The 26,485-nt window shown below is 48.1% G+C and overlaps 1 protein-coding gene and 1 pseudogene across 4 annotated transcripts in view; both read left to right on the top strand.

Annotated features, from left to right (window-relative positions):
- The window catches only part of PBX4 (PBX homeobox 4), a 59,902-nt gene that overhangs the window by 9,821 nt on the left and 23,596 nt on the right, over window positions 1-26,485 (top strand). For all 4 annotated transcript variants that reach the window (XR_010125078.1, XM_054465096.2, XM_063658807.1 and 1 more), the window contains exon 2: window positions 9,550-9,623. Coding sequence is in view for 3 of the 4 variants with exons in the window: in XM_054465096.2 (XP_054321071.2) it covers window positions 9,550-9,623 (74 nt within the window). In the remaining variant the exon portion in view is untranslated. The remainder of the gene's footprint in view (window positions 1-9,549; window positions 9,624-26,485) is intronic.
- On the top strand, window positions 16,342-21,239 carry LOC134738844 (PHD finger-like domain-containing protein 5A; annotated as a pseudogene).

The following is a 26,485-nucleotide window of genomic DNA, read 5'->3' as shown; positions in this document are numbered from 1 at the left end:
GGAGTCTAGCTGAAGTCAGGCGGGGGACAAGGAGCCTTGAGGAGATGGCCAAGATCTGGACTTGAGGCTTTGCCTAGGCAAAGAAAGTGGATGCGGCATTGTAGGCTTGGTGCAAGCATGCATGCAAGGCAGGCGTGGAGCATGAAGGCATGCATTGTGGTTCCATCGGGCGTGAGTGGTGGGCGTGACCTCGGAAGGGAGACTCAGGGGTGACTGCCTGCCTCAGCTGCTGTCCTACCAAGCATGGCCTTGAACTCCTTGCCAGGTAAGGAGTGAGCACGCAGTTTGTCCCAGACTTGTACAGTGTAAGTACTTTGCAAAGTCTTCTGACCTTTCTAAGGTATTTGTCCTGGTTTGTTTTGTTCTGTTTTGTTTTGTTTTGTTTTTCAGACGGAGTCTCACTCTGTTGCCCAGGTGGGAGTTCAGTTTTCTTTATTTTTTTTTGAGACAGGGTCTCACTTGCCTAGACTGGAATGCAGTGGCACGATCTTGGCTCACCACAACCTCCGCCTCCCAGGTTCAAGCGATTCTCCTGCCTCAGCCTCCTGAGTAGCTGGGATTACAGGCGCTCGCCACCACAGCCTGGCTCATTTTTGTATTTTTAGTAGAGACGAGGTTTCACCATATTGGTCAGGCTGGTCTCAATCTCCTGACCTCAAGCGGTCCGCCCGCCTCGGCTTCCCAAAATGCTGGGATTACAGGCGTGAGCCACTGCACCCGGCCCGCAGTTTTACTTCTTAAGAGCAGGGAACATAAGTTCTAAATTTTTGTTTGTACCTAGGTTTGTCTCCAGGAGATGTATAGTATTGCTGACTGCTTTTGTCAGCTAAAATAATCCTTCTAGAACTGAGAATAATCAAGGATAATCTAGTCTATCCTTGGTTAAGGTGTTAGAATCATTGTTGCTTTCAGGAAGGCTTTTTCAAGTAGTATTCTATTCCATAGGGACTGAAATCTCTGAATATATCTTTAAATGAAATTCCCAAGTAATTTAAAATGATACCTTGCTGAGGAAAACAGATTGTTCCGTAATTTGGGAAAGTAAATTATAGCTAAAATTATCAGCTAAAACATACTGTTGGTAGATACCAGAATGTGGATTATGTTTTTATTCATTTTCATGTTCCTTAGCCCTTATACAAGGACCAGCATATGGTACTTCCACAATAAATGTTTGTCCCATAAATATTGAATAAATGAGGTTGAAGGGGGATAAAGCTCTATGCTTTCACTTTCTGGCATTTTCTATATGACTCTCAATTGTTTTGCTATAGATTTTGAATATTGGTTTAAAAATGATATTCAGAATTTTGGTTTTGGGCTTTTTTTGTTTTTGTTTAGGTTAGAAGACTCCTTGGAAGTCAATTTAAAAGATTTACTGTTCTTCCTTTTTTTCGAATTTTTCTCATAAATATTAGCATTTTAAAAAACTCAGATATGTGGCCAGGCGCAGTGGCTGACGCCTATAATCCCAGCACTTTGGGAGGCCGAGGTGGGTGAATCACTTGAAGTCAAGAGTTCTAGACCAGTCTGGCCAACATGATGAAACCCCGCCTTTACTAAAAATACAAAAATTAGCCAGGAGTGGTGGCGTATACCTGTAATCCCAGCTACTCGGGAGGCTGAGGCACAAGAATCACTTGAACCTAGGAGACAGAGGTTGCAGTGAGCTGAGATCATGCCACTGCACTCGAGCCTGGGCAACAGAGCAAGACTCTGTCTCAAAAACAAACAAAAATATTCAGATATGTGGATTTGGTAGAATATGTCATATTCTTGTGTTTTTTGTGTTTTTTGTTTGTTTGTTTGTTTTGAGACAGAGTCTTGTGTCACCCAGGCTGGAGTTCAGTGGTGCGATCTTGGCTCACTGCAACCTCCACCTCCTGGTTTCAAGCAATTGTCATGCCTCAGCCTCCCAGGTAGCTGGGATTACAAGCATGTGCCACCATGCCTGGCTAATTTTTGTATTTTTAGTACAGACGGGGTTTCACCAGGATGGCCAGGCTGGTTTTGAACTCCTGACCTCAGGTGATCCGCCCGCTTCAGCCTCCCAAAGTGCTGGGATTACAGGCATGAGCCCCCGCACCCGGCCATAACGTGTCATATACTTGTTAGACATACCAGCACCAACCCCATTTTTCTCCTGACAGTCCCCATTCTCTGGCTTCCAGTCTATCTCATTATCAACTCTCTATTGCATTATAACAAATCACCGCAAGCCTAGCAGCTTAAAACAGCAGATATTTATTATCTCACAGTTTCCTTGGGTCAGGATTCTGGGCACAGCTTAGCTAGGTCGTCTGCTTAGGGTCTCACAAGGCTGCAGTCAAGGTGTTGGCTGGGCTATGTTCCTATCCAGAGCATGGGGTTCTCTCCCAATGTCGCATGGTTGATGGAAGAATTCACTTCCTGCAGTTGAAGTACAAAGGTCCCTGCTTTCTTCCTGGCTGTCAGCTGAGGCTGCTCTCAGCTCTAGAGGCTGCCTGCAGTTCCTGCCACCAGCTGTCATGACATGGCAGCTGGTGCCAGTGGGTGACTCTCTAGTCATCTAAGGTGGAGTCTTAGATAACAACATAACCATGGCAGAGATGATACCATCACCTTTGGCACATTGCAAGTCACAGTTACTTCCTGAACTCAAGGAAAAAGGACTATATAAGGACATGACTCACTGGGGGTTACCTTAGGGTGTGTCTGCCAAGTAAGTGATTTCATCCCCTTGGGGAAGGTCTCACTAGTCAGTCCCCTTTTCCTCATGGATTTGCAGCAGCTGCTTGATCACTCCTTGCTCAAGGACATGCTGAAAGCTTGGGAACTTGTTTTCTTTTCATAATAAGCCACAGAAACTATGAAATTACTTTGTATGCATTAAAAAGTGCTTTCTACTGTATCTAAAGTAAAATATTTTATAAGGAGAAAACTGGTAAAAAAAAAAAAAAAATCCTAGAGCCTTTACAGAAGCAGAAGAGCCAACTTCATTTTCTTTCCTCTTATTGTTAAAATTAAGTTTCCAGGCCAGAAACAGGGGCTCACACCTGTAATCCTAACACTTTGTGAGGCCAAAGTGGGAGGATTACTTGAGCCCAAGAGTTTGAGACCAGTCTGGACAACATAGGGAGAACCCGTCTCTGTTTTATTTATTTATTTATTTATTTATTTATTCATTTATTTATTTATGAGACAGGGTCTCACTCTGTCACCCAGGCTGGAGTACAGTGGTGTGATCACAGCTCACTGCAGCCTTGATCTCCTGAGTTCAAGCGATCCTCCCACCTCAGCCTCCCTAGTAGCTGGGACTACAGGCACGTGCCACCAAACCCAGATAATTTACTTTTTGTATTATTATTATTATTATTATTATTATTATTTTGAGACAGAGTCTTGTTCTGTCACCAGGCTGGAGTGCAGTGGCGCAATCTCAGCTCACTGCAACCTGCACCTCCCAGGCTCAAGTGATTCTCCTGCCCCAGCCTCCTGAGTAGCTGGGACTACAGGCGCGCGCCACCATGCCCAGCTGAATTTTGTATTTTTAGTAGAGACGGGGTTTCACCACGTTGGCCAGGATGGTCTCAATCTTTTGGCCTCGTGATCCACCTGCCTCGGCTTCTCAAAGTGCTGGGATTACAGGCGTGAGCCACTGTGTCTGACAGTTTTTTGTATTTCGTATAGAGATGGGGTTTAAGTTAAATTTCCAGAAGATGAGCTATAACCAGAGTCCATTTTAATTAATGTTAATACCGCTTCTATGGAAAGAAAATGTTTAATATTTTAAGCTGAATATCCCATGTGATCAATGACTGTATACCTTGTAAGAAAGACTAACATGGCCAGGCATGGTGGCTCACACCTCTAATCCCAGCACTTTGGGAGGCCGAGGCAGGTGGATCACGAGGTCAGGAGATCGAGACCATCCTGGCTAACACGGTGAAACCCCGTCTATACTAAAAATATAAAAAATTAGCCGGGTGTGGTGGCATGTGCCTATAGTTACAGCTACTCAGGAGGCTGAGGCAGCAGAATCACTTGAACCTGGGAGGCGGAGGTTGCAGTGAGCCAAGATCACGCTACTGCACTCCAGCCTGGGTGACAGAGCGAGACTCCGTCTCAAAAACTAAAAATAAAAAATAGCCGGGCGCAGTGGCTCACGCCTGTAATCCCAGCACTTTGGGAGGCCGAGATGGGCGGATCACAAGGTTAGGAGATCGAGACCATCCTGGCTAACACGGTGAAACCCCGTCTCTAGTAAAAATACAAAAAATTAGCTGGGCGTGGTGGAGGGCGCCTGTAGTCCCAGCTACTCGGGAGGCTGAGGCAGGAGAACGGCATGAACCTGGGAGGCGGAGCTTGCAGTGAGCAGAAATCGTGCCACTGCACTCCAGCCTGGGCGACACAGCGAGACTCCGTCTCAAAAAAATAAAATAAAACAAAAAATAAAAAATAAGGACTAACGTTCAGGTTTAGATTTTCGGAAGTTCGTATCTCATCTCATCCCCCACAAACATTTTATATTTGAAGTTCAGAGACAAAGATCTTAGTTCTGCATCCCAGTTGTATTCCTTTTTTTTGTTGTTTTTTGAGATGGACTCTCACTCTGTTGCCCAGACTGGAGTGCAGTGATGTGATATTGTCTCACTGCAACCTCCACCTCCTGGGTTTAAGCGATTCTTGTGCCTCAGCAAGTAGCTGGGATTACAGGTGTACACCACCATGCCCATCAAATTTTTTGCATTTTTAGGAGAGACAGGATTTTGCCATGTTGGCCAGGCTGGTCTCAAACTCCTGACCTCGAGTGATCTCCCCATCTCAGCCTCCCAAAGTGCTGGGATTACAGGCATGAGCCACCATGCCCGGCCTCTCGTGGTGTTAATCAAATCTGATTTCTGTTGTGAAGTTATTGATTTTCAGGTACATTATTCAGCTGTGGCTTTTAATAATGGATCTTTTAATAATGGACGCTTGGATGACAGAGTTATAGGATTTAAAATCATCATAATAGTAAATATTAATAGCATAGTACTCATCAAAGTTGTTCACAGAAGTTCTGCTACATGCACATACCAGCTACCCTATTCTTTTTTTTTTTTTTTAGAGATGGAGTCTCGCTCGCTGGGATGCAGTGGCGTGATCTCGGCTCACTGCAACCTCCACCCCCTGGGTTCAAGCAATTAAGTTATCCTGCCTCATCCTCCTGAGTAGCTGGGATTATAGGCACATGCCATCATGCCCGGCTAATTTTTGTATTTTTAGCAGAGACATTGTCTCACTATGTTGGCCAGGCTGGTCTCAAACTCCTGACTTCAAGTGATCTGCCCACGTCAGTCTCCCCAAGTACTGGGATTACAGGCGTGAGCCACTGCGCCTGGCCAGTTACCCTATCCTTGCATTATCAAATTCTCTGTCTAGACTGGCTTTTTGGCATATAAACATGTGCTAGTACCTCCTATCTTTAAGAACAGTCAAAGACAACAGGCTGGGTGCCGTGGCTCATGCCTATAACCCTGGCACTTTGGGAGGCTGAGGCTGGTGGATCACTTGAAGCCAGGAATTCAAGACCAGCCTGGCCAACATGCCAAAACCCCATCTCTACTAAAAATACAAAAATTAGCTGTGTGTAGTGGTGGGCACATGTAATCCCAGCTACTCTGGAGGCCACAGGAGAATCACCTGAACCCATGAGGTGGAGGTTGCAGTGAGCCATGATTGCACCACTGCACTCCAGCCTGAGCAATAGAATAAGACTCTGTCTCAAAAAGAAAAAAAACCTCCTTTGACTTACCCTTTGGCCTTGCTTTGTACCCGGGATTTGTTTTAATCGGGTATGGTAAGATGACACACATGGAGACAACTGCCCTGTTGAAAGGGAAGTTTATTACTTACAGTTCCAGAGGAGGGGGCACACCATGCCAGGCAGGGCTACATGGGGAAGCACCTGGGTCAGTGGGCGACAGTGGAGGGAGGGAAAACACGGCCCAGAACTTTTATAGTGATTTCCTCAGGAAGGAGTGGGCATGGCATGGCAGGCAAGTTTGAGCAAGCTTAGGTTAGATAGTTTAAATAATTTTGGCAGGCTCCGTGCTAGAGGAGTGGTCTCTAGTTGGTCAGTACCTGGCCCAGGGGTGATTTAGGGCTGGGAAATTATTGGCTTTGTTTGTGAGCATTAAATGAAGACGATGATTGGGAATGTGGGCTTTTGATTGGTTGATTTGCATATGAATGGCATGTTCTTTGGCAAGTTGCTTGCTGTCTGTAGTAATAAGCTAGCCCTGGGAAGGGCAGTCTCTACAAGCCCCAGAATGTCAAAGCAAGATTAAAAAAACATAATTAATAGTCCAGGCCCATGCCTATAATCCCAATACTTTGAGGGGCCAAGGCGGGGGGATCTCTTGAGTCTAGGAGTTCAAGAACAGCCTGGGCAATATAGTGAGACTTCAGCTCTGCAAAAACATTTTTTAAAAATTAGCCAGGCATGGTAGCACCACCTGTAGTCCCAGCTACTCAGGAGGCTGAGGCGGGAGGATTGCTTGAGTTTGGGCACAGCATGGCCACTGCAGTCCAGCCTGGGCAACAGAGTAAGACCCTGTCTCAAAAAGAAAAACAAAAAAACATGATTAACACACACCCTGTCTTTTAGCACCTGTTATGTTTGTTTGATCTCCCTTATGATAAACATCAAAGACTTTGTGATTGCTGCTTCTGCTTCCTCTTCACCTCCACATTCTCTCCCAACCTTGTTCCCCCTCTGCTGAGTCATGTATGACCTTCATGTTGCTAAATCCGAATTCTCTTTATTCATTTATTTATTTATTTATCAGAGACAGGTTCTTGCTGCGTTGCCAAGACTGGTCCTCCCACCTCAGCCTCCCATAGTGCTGGGATTACAGACGTGAGCTACCGTGCCCAGCCTCAGATTCTCTTCTGGGTTCTTATTCTGCTTGGTCTCTCAGCAGCATTTCTCACAGATTACTCTTCTCTCCATGAAATTCTTCTCTTGGCTGAGCGCAGCCTGGGCAACATAACGAGACCCTGTCTCTACAACAAATACAGAATTTAGCCAGGTGTGTTGGCGCGTGCCTCTTGTCCCAGCTCATTGTCTCGCCATGTTGCCCAGGCTGGTCTCAAACTCCTGAGCTCCAGCGATCTGCCTGCCTTGGCCTCCCAAAATGCTAGAATTACAGGCATGAGACACCGATTTTACATTTCGGTAGATCAGAAAGCCCACATGGGCACACTGGGCTAAAATCAAGGTGTTGCCCAGTGAGCCCGTGGGCTGGTTCCTTGCCTTTTCCAGCCTGTTGAGGCCACCTGCATTCCTTGCTCATGGTCCCTTTCTTCATGATCAAGGCCAGCAACATAGTATCTCTCCAACCCTTACATCATCATGACTTTCTCTGCCCGCATCTGGGAAAGGTTCTCTGCCTTTAAGGGTCATGTGATGACAGTAGCCCCCCCCCCCAGATAATCCAGGTTAATCTCTCCATCTCAAGGTCCTTAACCTTAATTACACTGGCAGAATTATTTTTCCCATTTTTTGTAAAGTACCGTATTTAGGGTTCTGAGGATAAGCATGTGGACCCTTTTGGGAGCCATTATCCTGCCAACCACAGTTCCCATCCCAAGCGAGCAAAAGCCAGTTGTCCCGATGACTTTCAAGGCCCTTAGAGTCAATCTCCACTTGCCGCTCTAACTTCTCGTAGCTCTCTCCCTCACCCGTAACACTCAGCAGCCTGGTCTCAAACAGCCAGTACTGAACCCAGTGTGTTCTCACAGGGCCTTTGCGCTTGGCTGTTTCTTCTGCCTAAACCATACCTCTCTCCAGCCCTTTTCTTGGTTGATTTCTCCTTCTCATTCTGATCTCAGCTTTGATGTCACCTCAGAGACATGGAAATTCCAAAAAGCCTTCTAACCATCACTGTCATGTGACCCCAGTCGCCCCAAAGCAACTGCCACGGCTGATGGGTTTCTTGTTGGTGTGTATTTTTGGTGTCTCACTCCCTCCCTCTTAACTGCCACATGTGTAAAAACCTCACCTGTCTGTGTCTCTGATGCCAGAATGGTGTGTGGCACATAGTAGGTACTCAGTAAACACCTGCCAAGTGACACTGGAAGAGGATGATTAGTGCTTCTGCTTATGCACCAGGATACGCCACTGCAGGACCATAGCGTGAACACAGATTTCAAGTCATTGGACCTTGACATTTCATAGTTCTTTTTTTTTTTTTTCTTTCTTTTTTTTTTCTTCTTTTTTTTTTTTTTTTTTTGAGATGGAGTCTCTCTCTGTCACCCAGGCTGGAGTTCACTGGCACGATCTCAGCTCACTGCAACCTCTGCCTCCCTGGTTCAAGCAATTCTCCTGTCTCAGCCTCCCGAGTAGCTGGGACTACAGGTGCCCACCACTACGCCCAGCTAATTTTTGTTTTTTGTTTTTTTTTTTTTAGTAAAGACAGGGTTTCACCATGTTGGCCAGGCTGGTCTCAAACTCCTGACCTCAGGCGATCCATCTGCCTCGGCCACCCAAAGTGCTGGGATTACAGGCATGAGCCACTGCCTCTGGCCTTTTTTTTTTTCTTAATGACAAGGCTTCTGTTATGCTGGCTGGACTACAGTGGCATGTTCATAGCTCACTACAGCCTCTAACTCATGGGCTCAAGCCATCCTCCTGTCTCAGCATCCCAAGGGATTGGGACTACGGCATACCACCATGCCCAGCTAATTTTTAAATTTTTGAAGAGAATGGGTCTCACCATGTTGCCCAGGCCGATCTTAAATTTCTGGGCTCAAGTGGTCCTCCTGCCTTGGCCTCCCAAACTGTTGAGACTACAGACGTGAGCCACTAATGCCTTGCCATAGTTTTTGATGAGTTATTTGCATTGCTTAAACTTTTACATATAGTGGGAAATGTTTTGAATATTTGTATATTGCTTTATATTATTATTATTATTATTGAGACAGAGTCTCACTCTATTGCCTGGGCTGGAGTGCAGTGGCACAATCTTGGCTCACTGCAACCTCTGCCTCCCAGGTTTAAGCATTTCTCCTGCCTTAGCCTCCTGAGTAACTGAGATTACAGATGGGCACCTCCACACCCGACTAATTTTTGTATTTTTAGTAGAGACAGGGTTTCACCATGCTGGCCAGGCTGATCTCGAACTCCTGACCTCAGGCAATCTGCCCGCCTTGGCCTCCCAAAGTTCTGGGATTATAGGCGTGAGCCTCTGAGCCCGGCCAAGTTTTGTATTTTTTAATAGAGACGGGTTTCACCATGCTGGCCAGGCTGGTCTCAAACTCCTGACCTCAAGTGATCCACCCTCCTCGACCTCCCAAAGTGCTGGGATTACAGGTGTGAGCCACCACGCCTGGCCTTTATATTGATTTTGTGCAAATCAAATTCACATGAAATGTGATCATACTGCATTTTCATAAGGCGGCTTATCTACAGTCAGAGTGGCAGATCTCGTTTGGTCTGATTTCTCAATATGGAAGATCTTTACTCTTGGGGACAAGATGATGACTATTCTTTTCTCACACCCTCCTCTGTCACCTCCATTTCAGAAAGCATGCTCTGAATTGCCATCGGATGAAGGCTGCTCTGTTCAGCGTGCTCTGTGAGATCAAGGAAAAGACAGGTAGGCTGTTTAGAAGACACTTTCTGGCCAAGCACGGTGGCTCATGCCTGTAATCCCAGCATGTTGGGAGGTGGAGGTGGGCAGATCACCTGAGGTTAGATTCAAGACCAGCCTGACCCACATGGAGAAACCCTGTCTCTATTAAAAATACAAAAATTAGCCAGGCGTGGTGACACATGCCTGTAATCCCAGCTACTCGGGGGGCTAAGGTAGGAGAATCGCTTGAACCTGGGAGGCGGAGGTTGTGGTGAGCCAAGATCGCGCCATTGCACTCCAGCCTGGGCAACAAGAGTGTGCGGTGAGCCAAGATCACGCCATTGCACTTCAGCCTGGGCAACAAGAGTGAAACTCTGTCTCAAAAAAAAAAAAAAAGGCACTTCCTGTGTGTGTCTAGAGCTGCGGCAGCACACCTCTGATCTTGTCTCAGCCCTTATGTGCATGGTGGGCCATTTTGCTCATCCCTTCTGTCTCGCAGAAGACGGCTAGGATGTTTTCTTTCTGCCTTATCATTGCCCTGGTTTCCGGTATGCACACTGATTTATTTTGTAGTTTATAACTGAGAAATACTGTTGCAAATCAGTAACAAGCAGCTGCATTCTAGGTCGAAGACCTAAGAGGTGCTTAGCATTCAGTCATACAGAAAAAGGAAAAATGACAGACTTAGGGAAATTGAATAAGAACAATTTTGTCGGCTGGGCACAGTGGCTCATACCTGTAGTCCTAGCACTTTGGGAGGCTGAGGCAGGTAGATCACGAGGTCAGGTGTTCAAGACCAGCCTGGCCAAGATGGTGAAACCCCATCTCTACTAAAAATACAAAATTAGCCAGGCGTGGTGGCGCATGCCTGTAATCCCAGCTACTTGGGAGGCTGAGGCAGGAGAATCACTTGAACCCAGGAGGTGGAGGTTGCAGTGAGCCGAGATCGCGCTATTGCACTCCAGCCTGGGCAACAAGAGTAAGCCTCCGTCTCAAAAAAAAAAAAAAAAAAGGAAAGAAAAGAAAAGTTGAAAAAATAGTACAGAGAGTTCTCATATCTCCTTCTCCGGGCTTCCTGTCTCGTCAACACCTTCAGAGCCATAGCCATAGTACAAATATGGAAACCAGGAAATTACGCTGAGTACAATGATCTTTAACTGAACTACAGACCTCATTTGGAGTTCCCCAGTTTTTGCCCTAATGCCCTTTTCTGCCCTGAATCCCACGTTGTATTTAGTCATCATGTCTCTTTGGTCTCCTGTGATCTGTGACCTTGTCATCCATGAATGACGCTGACCATTTTAAGAAGTGCTCAGTCATTTTGTAGAACACCCCTCAGTGCGGTTTGTCTGATGTTTCCTCTAGATTGGACTGAAGTTGTGCGTTTGTGGCTAGAGTCCCACAGAGGCGATGTGTGTGTCCTCAGCACATTGTGTCAGGGAAAACATGCTGTCAATGTGTCCTGTCACTGCTACCATTGACCTTGATCACTTGGTCAAGGTTAATAACAATTTGAAAATAGCTTATAAGTGGGGCCACCAAATAAGGTGAAGATATTTAAACCAAGGGTCATCTGCACAAAGTGTCACTTGATTTCTTAGAGTGAGTTGGTCTCTTGAGGTCAATTATTTGAATTTTGTGTGTCACTTGGGAGCATAGCACTTCATATTTGCTGAGGCTTGTGGAAAGTGTGTGTATATGTTGTACAAAAGCGTGTTTCTTTCTGAACACTGTTCTGGTGCAAGATTGATGTGTACTTGACATATATAGCAGTTGAGAACAGCAAGAGGGTCTGAATTCTGCCTCCACCTCTGGCTGCATGACCCTGGTCCTTGGCTGAACCTTTCTCTGTTCCTGGTCCTCCTGTGATTTGGGGGGCAATAATAATACTTAGCTCATGGTTACTGAGGACTGTTGAGGGCTGTGTGAATTCATATATGTAAGGCTGTAGGCATGGTGCCCAGCCATCAGAAGGGATCTGGTGACTAAAGGAGAAATTCAAGTTTAAATCTACATTTAAGTTTCACCTAAATGCTATGAGGACATGATGTCCCTAACCGTCACCAGTGTAAATTTATTTTTATTTTTATTTTTTGGAGATGGAGTTTCACTCTTATTGCCCAGGCTGGAGTGCAATGGCACGATCTTGGCTCACTGCAACCTCTGCCTTCCGGGTTCAAGCGATTCTCCTGCCTCAGCCTCCGAGTAGCTGGGATTACAGGTGCCTGCCACCACACCCAGCACATTTTTTGTATTTTTTATTAAAGATGGGGTTTCACCATGTTGGCCAGGCTGGTCTTGAACTCCTGACCTCAGGTGATCTGCCTGCCTGTTTGCCTCCCAAAGTGCTGGGATTACAGGCGTGAGCCACCACACCTGGCCTTTTTTTTTTTTTGGAGACAGGGTCTCACTCTGTCACCCAGGCTGGAGGGCAGTGACATAATCTTGGCTCACTTCAGCCTCCTGGGTGAGTGATCCTCCCACCCCATCCTCCCAAGTAGCTGGGACTACAGGCGCGAGCCATGTTGCCCAGCTAATTTTTGTATTTTTTGTAGAGAGAGGGTTTTGTCATGTTGCCCAGGCTGGTCTCAAACTCCTGGCCTCCCAAAATGCTGGGATTACGTGTGTGAGCCACTGTGCCCAACCAGGCTCATATTCTGTTCTGCCTCTGCCTGCTTCACCCAGTTCTCTAAGGAGCCCTGATTCCTGTCAGAGTAAATCTTGGCCCTTGATGTGCTCATTGCTGTTGGGGTATTGCTGCTCTTGGACACTCTTAGGACACAGAGCTAAGGAATATTTGTGGGTTATTACAGATGCGTGTGTACACACTCACATGTGCGCACATATTCACATCTGTTTTCCTATGTCTTTATATATTAAAAACCATGAGTTCATTATGATATCTTTAATTTTATTTATTTATTTATTTATTTATTCATTTATTCTCACTCTGTTGCCCAGCCTGGAGTGCAGTGGTGCAATCTCAGCCTCCCAGGTTCAAGCATTTCTCCTGCCTCAGCCTCTGAGTAGCTGGGATTATGGTGTGCACCACCACGCCTGGCTAATTTTGTATTTTTAGTAGAGACAGGGTTTCATCATGTTGGCCAGACTCGTCTCAAACTCCTGACCTCAAGTGACCCGCCCTCCTCAGCCTCCCAAAGTGCTGGGATTACAGATGTGAGCCACCACGCCCAGCTTATTTTTATTTTTGAGACAGGGTCTCACTCTGTCACCAGGCTGGAATGCAGTGGTGAAGTCACAGCTCATTGCAGCCTCAACCTCCTGGGCTCAAGCAATCCTCCCACCTTGGCCTCCCAAAGTGCTGGGATTACATGCATGAGCCACTGTACCTGGCCCATTCCAATATCTTTAATTCTAGTTCACCACAGGGTTCCCACTATTTTTCTCTCTTCCCAGGTTTGTGACTCCTTCCTCCAACAGTGAGAGCCTGCTCCTGTTGTCCTCAGTACTTTTGCTTGTGTAATCAATCTCCCACCTCCTTCACCCCCAAGTATACTTAATCCCCCAGCCAAGCAGACCCCTCCTTGTCCCCACCCCCCAGCAGACTGCTGCTGCTGACAGCCCCCACATGATATGCCCCCTGTTGGTCTCCAACACCCAGTGCCAGGTCATCCTCCCAATGGGGCCAGATGCTGGGCTGTGATGCCCCTGGCTTCCTGCCCACCTCATATGCCTCTCATGGGTGTGTGAATATCTGATGACCTGTTTTATCTGTTGCTTATTTAAATTGTGGGGAGCAGATGCTATGGAAATGGAAACACAAAGGTTAGGCTTTCCTGGGGAACCAGACACACAAGTTTCTTGTTAGCAGTGAACTGGTTTTAAGCAAATTTGCCCTCAACTCCCTGGCAGCACTCCCTGATGGTGCTTCAGCATTTGTGTGGTAAGCTGGACAAGAGGGGGCCCTGCACCTGAATGAGCCCCAAGTACTGCGGGCTGAGGGAAACTGCTCAGAAGGACACAGCCAGTGTGTATCCACCCCCTGGAGACACCGGCTGTGGTCATGTGTTTCTTAGTATTGTGGAATTGTGTAATGTTGGTCCCTTTCACTTTTCACCTAATAAAAATAAGCCAGTGTCATGACCACTTGCTGAGGCATGTGTACCACTAGGCACAGGCAGCCCAAGTTGTCCCTTGCTCACCCCTGACCCTGACCCCAGGAAGCAGCCTTTGGGGGCTCCCCCACTGCCCACAGCGGGTGTTTAGCAATGCAACATCAGGAATTTAGTAATAATAAAAAGCTATTTTAAAAAGTACTTTTTTAAGGCTGGGTGCGGTGGCTCACGCCTGTAATTCTAGCACTTTGGGAGGCCGAGGCGGTTGGACCACCTGGGATCAGGAGTTCGAGACCAGCCTGACCAACATGGTGAAACCCCGTCTCTACTAAAAATACAAAAATTAGCTGGGTGTGGTGGCGTGCGCCTGTAATCCCAGTTACTCAGGAGGCTGAGGCAGGAGTATCGCTTGAACCCAGGAGGCAGAGTTTGTAGTGAGATGACATTGTGCCACTGCACTCCAGCCTGGGTGACAGAGTGAGACCCTGTCTAAAAAAAAAAGTACTTTAATCAACTGTAGTCTCGGGAAGCTGTCATTCTTGACCTTCCTTCCAGTGAGCTGCTGGGGCTGAACGAGAAACCGATTTTTGAGAGTGTGGGTGTTCAGCCTGGGCACGCCTCTTCATAATTCCATCTGCCCCTGTGTGGATGTTACTGCATGAGTCTGATAGTCTCAAATTCAGCAGTTTCAGGAGGGAAAACAAGAGTTGATACCAACTGTTGCCAGTGCAGCTGAGATGTCTGTCCATTTCAACCCCTGGTGTGGCCCCGCCTCCCCACCCCTATCTGCCTAGGCTTTGAGGGCCATGCTCAGGACTTTTTTTTTTTTTTAGACAGTTTCGCTCTTGTTGCCTAGGCTGGAGTGCAATGGCGCAATCTCGGCTCACTGCCTCCCAGGTTCAAGCAATTTTCATGCCTCAGCCTCCCGAGTGCTGGGATTACAGGCATCTGTCACCACACCCGGCTAATTTTTTGTATTTGGTAGAGACAGGGTTTCACCCTGTTGGTCAGGCTGGTCTTGAACTCCCAACCTCAGGTGATCCGCCCGCCTCGGTCTCCCAAAGTGCTGGGATTACAGCCATGCGCCACCACGCCCGGCGACATTTTTAATTTTTTAATTTTTTTTTTTTTTTTTAATTAAGACACAGTCTCACTGTGTTGCCCAGACTGGCCTCAAACTCCTGGGCTCAAGTGATCCTCACACCTCAGCTTCCGCACACACCACCATGTCCAGGGGTCGCTGAGGACTATTTTTGGGGGGATGAGGTCTTAGTATGTTGCCCAGGTTGGCCTTGAACTCCTGAGCTCAAGTGATCCTCCTGCCTCAGCCTCCCAAGGTGTGGGGTTACAGGCATGTGCCACTGTGCCTGGCCACTCAGGACTTTTGATTCCTCCAAGCTGAGTCCCAAGGCCGCTGCAGGGCTCAGAGCACAGGCCACCTGGGCATTTCCTTGGAAGCTAATGCTTTCTTCCCACTGACTGGCTCAAACATCTGGGTACAGGGTATGTTTTGGGGTACAGCAGGACAGGGATGAGACAGCAACTTCTCCTCCCCGAAATGCACAAGCCTGGAGCTGGGGGATGCCTGTTCCTGAGTGTCACCTGGAGTGTCCAGGTATCTTTTTACATCAGGAAGTGCAGTCAGTGAGTGCTGTGGGTCCCACCTGTGGGCCACCGGCCTTGATGTCAGGAACACCTCAGCCTCCTAGTCTCGGAGACAAGCCAGCCAGTGGCAGGAAAGTAAACAGGATCTCGATTCTGCTCCATCTGCCCCCATCCCGTGACCAGGAATGGCCAAGTCTCAGCCCAGAGGAAACTGTTCATGGTCCTGATCCTGCACCCTGTGGTACCCATGGGCCGCCTCTCTCTCGAAGGGCAATCCCATGAGCCGGGGTCCTGGCGTGCTTCTCGATTTAACCCACAGTTCTCACATTGCCCTCTGGCTGAAGTCTGCAGCAGGCCTTATAGTAAAGACCAAACTTCCACAGAGCATTTAAAGCCTGGTGGGGCAGGACATGGTGGCTCACACCTATAATCCCAGTACTTTGGAATCGCTTGAGCCCAAGAGTATGAGACCAACCTGGGCAACACAGTAAGACCCCGTCTCTACAACAACAACGACAAAGATGAAGTCTGGTGGGTATTGATGGAGCCTGGGCAGGCAGCTCGGGGCTTCCTTGAGTTGTTCCCCAGAGCCCTGCACAGCCTCGGGCAGACCCTTTTTCTCTTGTTTTACAGATAGGCAGTGGGAAGCTCTAAGAGACAGGGGCCTCCCCAGGGCACACCAGTCACCCACAGCCAGGCTGCATGCTGCCCCACCCCGTACGCTGTCCTCACTTGTGAAAGGGACCCAGGGCCTGTCCCTCATGGCCGGCACTCATGGACCGCACACATTCACCTGTGTCATCTGAACAATGACCATTCCTGGCCAGCACAGGGTCTAGGATGTGCTATGTTCTCAGGGTCTGTCCTGGTGCCTTTCTGTTTTTGTTGAATGAAAAACTGTTTCTGATGACTGATACATATTAACTGAAATCCCTTTCATCCAGTTCCCCTTATGAGGTTCAGAAGATTCAGTGTCTGGGGGCCTGATTTAGAACACAGGGCTTATCACTCACAGCAGCCTGAAAAGAAAGTGGGCCTTCATGTAAACCTGGCATCACCGGATGCACTGGCAGCACTCCCTGACGAACCCCAGGAATGGCCTGTCAGAGGTATGCAGGCAGGTCCCTCAAAGCTTGTCTCCTGGGGTCAGCTTCACCACACCACAGTGTCTGGGCATTCCTGCCCTGCGGTGGTCTCTGAAGGCCAAGGACACCCTTAGCGTATGCATTTCCTCCCAAACCCTCCTTCCCAGAAACAGCTGTCCTCCTCAGTGTCTAGAGGAGCTGTTCTGAGAACAAAATAAACCCTGATTAGTTGCAGAGCTTTGAATTTAGCTGGGAGGACCAGATACTGGCCACAGTCCCTTTGCTGAGACCCTAGGACTAGGTATGTTGCAGAATTCGAAAGCGTTGGATTTAAGATGTGTCACGTTGGCCAGGTATAGTGGCTTACGCCTATAATCCCAGCACTTTGGGAGGCTGAGGCAGACAGATCACCTGAGGTCAGGAGTTCGAGACCAGCCTGGCCAATATGGTGAACCACCCCCCCACCACCCTCACCCACCCGTCTCTACTAAAAATACAAAAACTAGCTGGGCATGGTGGCGGGTGCCTGTAATCCTAGCTACACGGGAGGCTGAGGCAGAAGAATCACTTGAACCTGGGATGTGAGGGTTGCAGTGAGCTGAGATCACACCACTGCACCCCAGCTTGGGCGACAGAGTGAGACTCTGCCTCTAAAAAAATATAAAAATAAAAAATAAGATTTGTCACATTGATGTTCCCAGTGAGGACTGAGGTGTGGCCTGAATTCACACAGTGGTGTTTGGCACCAGAGCAGGGACAGCCTGGCACGTTGGAATGGGTCAGGCTTTACCTCCACATGAGCATGCGTGACAGCCTGTGTGAAAAACTTTGGATCTCAGATCTCGAGTGGGTAGGCAGCTCCGAGACGGCGTGCTGAGCCCCAGGGGCCCCTTGCAGACCCACCCGGCCATCCCATCCTGGGCGGTTCTTGAGAAGGGGCCTGCTTTGCTTTCTCCACCCTGTGACTGTGTCTCTGGGGAACGAGAAGTTTCTCACCCAGGCCTGTTGTGCTGCAGGAACCCTTGCTGTGCTGTAGGAACGCACAGAGCCCCATTCAGAGGAGTAAATGTAAATAATGCATAACATCAGGGAATGCCTTTTTGTCTTCCTAATGATTGGCCTTGCTAGTAGTTGGCAGGCATAAGCCATTCTCATTCTTTCCCTTCCTCGTCAGCAATTACAGAATCGGGTTCTGTAAATTCAGCCAGGAAGCTGGGGTGTCATGGTGCTCATGGGGCTTTCCTGGGTCCTAGCAGTCACCCTGAGGCCTATGAGTCACCTCTCTGGAACTGAGATCCTTTTTCTAATTAGCTGTACCCTGGGGCTGAGTCCCATGTACATTTCTTTAGGGTTCTTGTGGGAGTAGACCCCGGCAGCTGGGGGACTTATTCTCCAGGTTGATTGGAGTATCCTTTCCTCCCCTCAGTCTCAGGGTAACTCACAAATTGAGCCCCTGAGTCTCATCAGCCAGGTGGCTCCAGACACCACAGGGCTGTTTATATTTGAATTGATTAAAACCAAATGCAATTAACCAGTGCATTCCTCAGCCACACCAGCCACATTTCAAGTCTCAGCAGCCACACAGGGCTGGTGCCTCCTATGATAGAAAGGTCTAGAACATCCTATCATTGCCAAAGTGTCTGTTGGACAGAGAAGTGGATCATTGTATATAAATATACAGATTAAGGAATCTGAAAACAACCTGATGTCCTTGATAACTAGAAAAACAAAATGTGTGTCCAGGCGCCATGGCTCACACCTGTAATTCCAGCACTTTGGGAGGCCGAGGTGGGTGGATCATTTGAGGTCAGGGGTTCGAGACCAGCCTGGCCAACATGGTGAAACCTCGTCTCTACTAAAAATATAAAAATTAGCTGGGCGTGGTGGCATATGCCTGTAATCCCAGCTACTCGGGAGGCTGAGGTGCAAGAATCACTTGCACCTGGGAGGCGGAGGTTGCAATGAGCGGAGATCACGCCACTGCACTCTAGCCTGGGCGACAGAGCAAGACTGTCTCAAAAAAAAAAAAAGAATGAAAACAAAACAAAACGTGGTCCATCCATGCAATGGAGTATTATTCAGCCATAAAGAGGAATGAAGTATTGGCACAGGCTGCAATGTGGGTGCACCCCAAAAACATGATGCTGGGTAGGAGAAGCCAGATGTGAAATGTCACATCACGTGCTGTGTGATTCCATCAATATGAAGAGTCCAGATCAGGCAAATCCATAGAGACAGGAAGACTCGTGGTTGTCCCAGGGCTAGGGAGGGGGTGTAGAGAGTGACTGCTCATAGAGACAGGGTATCTTTAGGGAGGATGAGAATGTTAGCTAGTGGTGGTGGTCGCACAACCTTGGGAATAAACTAAAAACCACTGAATTAATCACTTTAAGCAGGTGAATTATATGGCATGTGAATTATATCTCAATAAAGCTCACCTCAAGGATTGAGGAGGGTCTTTGGTAGGGGCCGTATCTAAAACAGTGTGCCTGTAGCTTAAGGCCTTAGTGCACATGCACATTCTTATGAATTAGCACTTCTTTGCTGCCTCTTTGGGCTTAACCATTGACAGAAACTGTCTTGTGTGCTTGCACTTTTCTGGTTTGTTTTCTGACCTCTGACTCCTTTCCTGGAAGACCAGAATCAAGAAAGCACAAGGCAGATCTGTGGTTCATCTCTGCCCTGTTGTGGGCTTGGCACACTGTAGATACTGGGGAGCTTCTTTTTTTCTTTTGAGATGGAGTCTCGCTCTGTCACCCAGGCTGGAGTGCAGTGGTGCAATCTCAGCTCACTGCAACCTCAACTTCCTGGGTTCAAGCGAGTCTCCAGCCTCAGCCTCCCGAGTAGCTGGGATTACAGGTGCCCGCCACCATGCCCAGCTCATTTTTGTATTTTTAGTAGAGATGGGATTTCACCGCGTTGGCCAGGCTGGTCTCGAACTCCTGACCTCAGGTGATCTACCCGCCTCGGCCTCCCAAAGTGCTGGGATTACAGGCATGAGCCACCATGCCTGACCAGAACTTTTTTTTTTCTTTCTTTTTCTTTGTCTTTAGTTATTTATTTATTTATTTTAGACGGAGTCTCACTCGGTCGCCCAGGCTGGAGTGCAGTGGTGCGATCTCGGCTCACTGCAAGCTCCACCTCCCGGGTTCGGGTTCATGCCATTCTCCTGCCTCTGCCTCCTGAGTAATTGGGACTACAGGCGCCCACCACCACACTCCACTAATTTTTTGTATTTTTAGTAGAGACGGGGTTTCACCATGTTAGCCAGGATGGTCTTGATCTGACCTTGTGATCCGCCCGCCTCAGCCTCCCAAAGTGCTGGGACTATAGGTGTGAGCCACCGCGCCCAGCCTCTTTTTATTTTTTTATTTTTTGAGTCAAGATCTCGCTCTGTCATGCAGGTTGGAGGCACTGGTGTGATCATAGCTCACTGCTCCGTTGAATTCCTGGGCTCAAGTGATCCTCCCACCTCAGCCTCTGGAGTAGCTGGGACTACAAGTGGGCACCACCATGCCTGGATATTTTTTTGTGGAGATGGGATCTTGCTGTGTTGCCCAGGCTGGTCTTAAACTCTTGTCCTCAAGCAATCCTCCCTTCTCAGCCTCTAAAAGTGCTGGGATTACAGGGATGAGCCAACCTGTCCAGCCCTGGTGAACTTATTGATAGATCAGTTCCTTGGGAAATTCTTTTTAGAGTAGTCAGGGCATTGGATGGCCTAAAACTCTTTGATTCGCAGGTTGGGAATTGGTTGGTCATGGTTAGTATGCATGTTGCTAGGCTGGTTACCTCCCTGTATGAGACTCAGCCAAAGAGGCACCACACCTCATGGTGACTGTAGCCCAGCTCCTGAAGCTTCTAGACCTTTCCCCCATGGCTCTCATTAGTTGTTGTTTGAAATTAGAGCATTTCTTCCGATTAAAAAATTGGGCCACACGGTGACTCACACCTGTGATCCCAGCACTTTCGGAGGGTGAGGCGGGTAGATCACGAGGTCAGGAGTTCAAGACCAGCCTGGCCAACATGGTGAAACCCTGTCTCTACTAAAAATACAAAAATTGTGTGGTGGCCAGCTTAATTGGGAACTATGGCTAAAACATCATCCTGATTTGATCTTTTGCCACAAGCAGGCCGGTGTTGCCATCAGATGACTGTGTGAAAAATGTGATGGCAAATGTGTTATTTGTGACTCCTATGTGCGTCCCTGCACTCTGGTGCGCATATGTGATGAGTGTAACTATGGATCTTACTGGGACGCTGTGTGATCTGTGGAGGCCCTGGGGTCTCTGATGCCTATTATTGTAAGGAGTGCACCATCCAGGAGAAGAATAGGGATGGCTGCCTGAAGATTGTCTATTTGGGGAGCTCTAAGACCTCCTCTATGAACGCAAAAAATACGGCTTCAAGAAGAGATGATTGGTGGGTGGCCCCTTCCTCCCCCCCGCCCCACATCAAGCTGCTGCAGCTGCCAGAAAAGATGCCTACTATTACCAGCAGAAAGGGAGCAGAACCCAGAGCATCACCAGGAGTGCCTGCTGGTGTACTGGCAGCTTGCCACCCCCTCCTCTCCCTTCACCCAGACATGTAGTAGGGATGGAAAAGGATTCTTCACAGAGCACTCTGGGACACTGTATCGGAGAAAAATTGATAGATTAATTAATGGTTTTTCTGAATTCGAGAAGCAAGGATCTGTTCTCCATATTGATATGTGCTCCCTCAACCAAGATCTTCTAAAAAGAAATAATATTTTAGTCTTCTGGTTGAGTAGGTGACTGTGAAACTACGCTCAGTGGAAAACATGTTCTTGCAGCAGCTCTGGTGGCAGCTGTCCTTGAGGAACCTTCGGTGTGTGGTGGGAAGCTATCAGAACAAGAAATGTAGGCATTTACTCTTTTTTTTTTTTTTTTTTTTTTTAATTTGAGACGGAGTCTTGCTCTGTCACCCAGGCTGGAGTGCAATGGCTCGATCTCGGCTCACCACAACCTCCACCTCCTGGGGTCAAGCAATTCTCCTGCCTCAGCTGCCCAAATAGCTGGGATTACAGGAGTCCACCACCACGCCCGGCTAATTTTTGTATTTTTAGTAGAGATGGGGTTTCACCACATTGGCCAGGCTGGTCTCAAACTCCCGACCTCAGGTGATCCGCCCGCCTCGGCCTTCCAAAGTGCTGGTATTACAGGCGTGAGCCACCACTCCCGGCCTACTGTTTTAACACTTGTGCTGGTGTCATGTTATTCTCATTCTGAGAAATTGGAAACCCTTTCTATTGCTATTAATAAAGTTTGTGTTTATTTTCTGGTAGTCAGAAAACAAAAACAAAACAAAAAAACAAATTAGCTGGGTGGGGTGGCGGGTGCCTGTAATCCCAGCTACTCGTGAGGGTGAGGCAGGAGAATCGCTTGAACCTAAGAGGCAGAGGTTGCAGTGAGCCGAGATTGTGCCACTGCACTCCAGCCTGGGCAACAGAGCGAGACTCCGTCTCAAAAAAATTAAAAAGAAAAAGAAAATTGTTTATGGTAGATAGAAGCCATCAGTGAGTGCTGTTTTTCTTTTTCTTTTTCTTTTTTTTTTTTTTTGAGACGGAATCTCACTCTGTCGCCCAGGCTGGAGTGCAGTGGCGCGATCTCGGCTCACTGCAACCTCCACCTCCTGGGTTCAAGCGATTCTCCTGCCTCAGCCTCCCGAGTAGCTGGGACTACAGGTGCATGCCACCACGCCCGGCTAATTTTTTGTATTTTTAGTAGAGATGGGGTTTTAGCCTGTTAGCCATGATAATCCCGATCTCCTGACTTCGTGATCCGTCTGCTTCGGCCTCCCAAAGTGTTGGGATTACAGGCATGAGCAATCGTGCCCGGCCAAGTGCTGTTTTTCTTAGCTGTGGCTCTTAAATGTTTGCAACTCCTGACAGGGGCTTGTTTTTCCAGATGTGCTGCCTGGCACATCTGGAAAAATATATATTACAGCACTATATATTACAGTGTTTTGCTGTCTTCCTTTTGCCCTGTTACCACGTGCAAGGACAGTAGCACAGAAAAACAAGCCTAAGCCGCATATCATTTTTACTCAGCATTAGCAGTTCATATAATTGTTTGTTTATTTTTTGAGACAGGTTCTTGCTCTGTCACCCAGGCTGGAGTACAGTGGCATGATCATGGCTCAATGCATTCTTGACTTCCCAGGTTCAGGTGATCCTCCCACCTCAGCCTCTCAAGTAGCTGAGACTACAGATACAAGCCATCATATCTGGCTAATTTTTGTATTTTTTATAGATGGGGGTCTTGCTGTGTTGCCCAGGCTGGCCTGGAACTCCTGGGCTTAAGTGATCCTCCCATCTCAGCCCCTCAAAGTGCTAGGACTACAGGCATAAGCCACCACATGCTTGGCCTATTTATTTTTTAAATGTACAGAACAGTAGGAATTTTTTTTTAAATCACCTAATAGTTTATTTCAGAACTGCAGGGTTTTAATTAACAAACGTGTAAACATATGGAAATGAAATTAATTTGCATATTTGATTGTGGTTCCAGCATCTTCATTCCTCACGTGTCCGTGTGAAGAGACCACCAAACAGGTTTTCTGTGAGCAACATGGCTGTTTATTTCACCTGGGTGCAGGTGGGCTGAGTCCGGAAAGAGCAAAGGGTGGTGGGATTATCATTAGTTCTTATAGGTTTTGGGATAGGCAGTGGAGTTAGGAGCAATGTTTTGCAGGCAGGGGGTGGATCTCACAAAGTACATTCTCAAGGGTGGAGAGAATTACAAAGAACCTTCTTAAGGGTGGGGGAGATTACAAAGTACATTGATCAGTTAGGGTGGGGCAGAAACAAATTACAATGGTGGAATGTCATCAGTTAAGGGTATTTTCACTTCTTTTGTGGATCTTCAGTGGCTTCAGGTCATCTGGATATATACGGGCAGGTCACAAGGGATATGATGGCTTAGCTTGGGCTCAGAGGCCTGACACTTCAGTTGTGACTGGTTGTGATGTATTAATTAGAGATGATGGAGATTTGCCTAGTGTGATAATCCCTCAGTTGGGTGAATATCTAGTGTGTGGCAGCCACTATTTCAGAAACTGATGAGTGTTTGTTAAGGGTCATTCTTTTTAAAGTCCTGTGGATCTGAGAAAGTTCCATGACTTAAGATAAGGATTTATCTAGAATGTTACTTTTTTTTTTTTGAGATGGAGTCTTGCTCTGTCACCCAGGCTGGAGTATAGTGGCACGATCTGGACTCACCTCAACCTCTGCCTCCTGGGTTCAAGAGATTCTCCTGCCTCAGCCTCCCAAGTAGCTGGAATTACAGGTGTGCACTACCATGCCCAGCTAATTTTATATTTTTAGTAGAGACGGGGTTTCACCATGTTGGCCAGGCTGGTCTGCCTCAGAGAACAGAACAAAGCCTGTTCTAGCGCCTGTCCTAGAATGTTACTTAAATGAACTAACCTGTGGGATGTGGCCTAAAAGGTAAAGCCAGGCAGTTCTCAATATAAACAGGCTGGGCTCCAGAAGTCTCCTTGTTTAGAGTTAAGGAGTAACTTCAGTGCCCATGATGCCCAGGAAACCATAAGATAAAACAGCCCTTGGGCCAGGAGGTGGCTCATGCCTGTAATCCCAGCCCTTTGGGAGGCCACGGGGGGTGGATCACGAGGTCAGGAGCTGGAGACCAGCCTGGCCAACATAGTGAAACCCTATCTCTACTAAAAATACAAAAATTAGCCAGGCATGGTGGTGCATGCCTGTAGTCCCATCTACTCGGGAGGCTGAGACAGGAGAATCGCTTGAACCCTGGAAGTGGAGGTTGCAGTGAGCCAAGATTGTGCCACTGCACTCCAGCTTAGGCAACAGAGTGAGACTTCATCTCAAAAAAAAAAAAAAAAAACCAGCCCTTGGTCGTGTCAGACCATACCTTGAGGTCTGTTGGGGGCAGTGTGGAGGGGAGGGGAAGTTGTCCATTACATCCATGACTCTCTGGGTGACTCCAGCTGTAGGGACACCCTTCAGCCTGTGAGTGGGTCACATCTTCTTCGTCATGCCTTGCTGCCTGCTGGTCTGTCCCCCTCCTGAGTTTCTGGTCTCCTTGACTGGACCCTGCTGGTCTGAGCCAAGGAGGGACCTCCCTGCCTACCTGTGTCTAATTTAAATCAGTGGCTCTAAAATATCTCCAGGAAGACTGGGGTTTGCTGTGGGGCTTGAGGACATGCCCGTTATCAGGTTAAGGAAGGTTCTTTCTATTCTTTGATTTGCCTGTGGGTTTTTTTATTTTTTTGAATCAGAGTCTCGCTCTGTCACCCAGGCTGGAGTGCAGTGGCACGATCTTGGTTCACTGCAACCTCCACCTCTTGGGTGCAAGCGGTTCTCGAGCCTCCACCTCCCGAGTAGCTGGGATTACAGGTGTGCACCACCACACCCAGCTAATCTTTCTTTCTTTCCTTCTTTCTTTCTTTCTTTCTTTCTCTTTCTCCCTTTCTCCCTTTCTCCATTTCTCCCTTTCCTTTCTCCCTTTCTCCCTTTCTCCCTTTCTTTCTCTCTCCCTCTCCTCCCCTCCCCTCCCCTCCCCTCCCCTCCTCTCCTCTCCTTCCTCTCCCTTTTGAGACGAAATTTCGCTCTTGTTGCCCAGGCTGTAGTGCAATGGCATGATCTCGGCTCACCACAACCTCCACCTCCTGGGTTCAAGCGATTCTCCTGCCTCAGCCTCCGCAGTAGCTGGGATTACAGGCATGTGCCACCACGCCCAGCTAATTTTGTATTTTTAGTAGAGATGGGATTTCTCCATGTTGGTCAGGCTGGTCTCCAACTCTCGACCTGAGGTGATCTGCCTGCCTCAACATCCCAAAGTGCTGGGTTTACAGGCGTAAGCTTTTTCTATTTTTAGTAGAGATGGGGTTTCACTATGTTGGCCAGGCTGGTCTGGAACTCCTGACCTCAGGCGATCCCCCAACCCCAGCCTCCTAAAGTGCTGGGATTAGGGCATGAGCTACCGTGCCTGACCAGGTTTGCCCAAGGGTTTTCATTGATTTTGTTAATTTTCTGTATCTTTTTTTTGGCGGGGGAGGGGGTCTTGCTTTGTCGAACCGGCTGGAGTGCAGTGGCACGGTCACAACTTACTGCAGCCTCAGACTCCCGGGCTCAAGCGATCTTCCTATCTCAGCTTCTTGAGTAGCTGAGATTACAGGTGTGTGCCACCACACCTGACTCATTTTTTAAAATTTTTTGTAGAGATGGGGTCTTGCTATGTTGCCCAGGCTGGTCTCAAACTCCTGAGCTGAAGTGATCTTCCCACCTCAGCCTCCCAAAGTGCTGGGATTACAGGTGTGAGCCACTGCACCTGGCCTTTCTGCATCTTTGTTTTGTTTTGTTTTGTTTTTTGAGACGGAGTCTCGGTCTGTTGCCCAGGCTGGAGTGCAATGGCACGATCTCGGCCCACTGCAAGCTCCACCTCCCAGGTTCAAGCTATTCTCATGTCTCAGCCTCCCAAGAAGCTGGGATCACAGTAAAGACAGGATTTCGCCATGTTGGTCAGGTTGGTCTAGAACTCCTGACCTCAGGTGATCCACCTACCTCAGCCTCCCAAAGTGCTGGGATTACAGGCATGAGCCACCGTGCCTGGCCACCTCCGCTTTCTTGCTGGGAAAGAGTTCATGACGCAGGCCTGAGCTTGGTGTTCCCGGAGCCCTGGTGAAACAGGAGTGTTCCCTTTTCCCCTTTGCAGGGCGTGTGACAGGGGTGTGGCTCACTTCTTCGGTGCCCCACAGCTCAAACCCCTAAGGGGGAGCATGCAGTCAGGCAGGTGGGGGGAGCGTGGGGGCAGCGCAGCGTCTTAGGGTTGTGTTTATAGCTCCCAAAGCCCCAGTGGGCGTGCGTTACAGTGTGCTCTTTCAGCTTAGCTGTCCGCAGGCTTCTTGTGTTAATCAGCTCAGTTAGACCCTCTGCCCTGTCTCAAGGACAAAGGGCTTTCTGTATTCTGGGGTTCTTGCCTTAGTGTACTGGAAAAATCGGATCACATGTGGGCTTGGAGAACGAGTACAAGGTTTTATTGAGTGGTGTAGGTAGCTCTCAGCAGATGGATGGGGGGCCCAAAGGGGGTTGGATTGGGAAGGTGGTCTTGCCCTGGAGTTGGGC

The sequence above is a fragment of the Pongo pygmaeus genome, chromosome 20, assembly GCF_028885625.2.
Source record: "Pongo pygmaeus isolate AG05252 chromosome 20, NHGRI_mPonPyg2-v2.0_pri, whole genome shotgun sequence".
Classification (NCBI taxonomy): Eukaryota; Metazoa; Chordata; class Mammalia; order Primates; family Hominidae; genus Pongo; species Pongo pygmaeus.
This window is presented reverse-complemented; position numbering and strand designations above follow the sequence as displayed.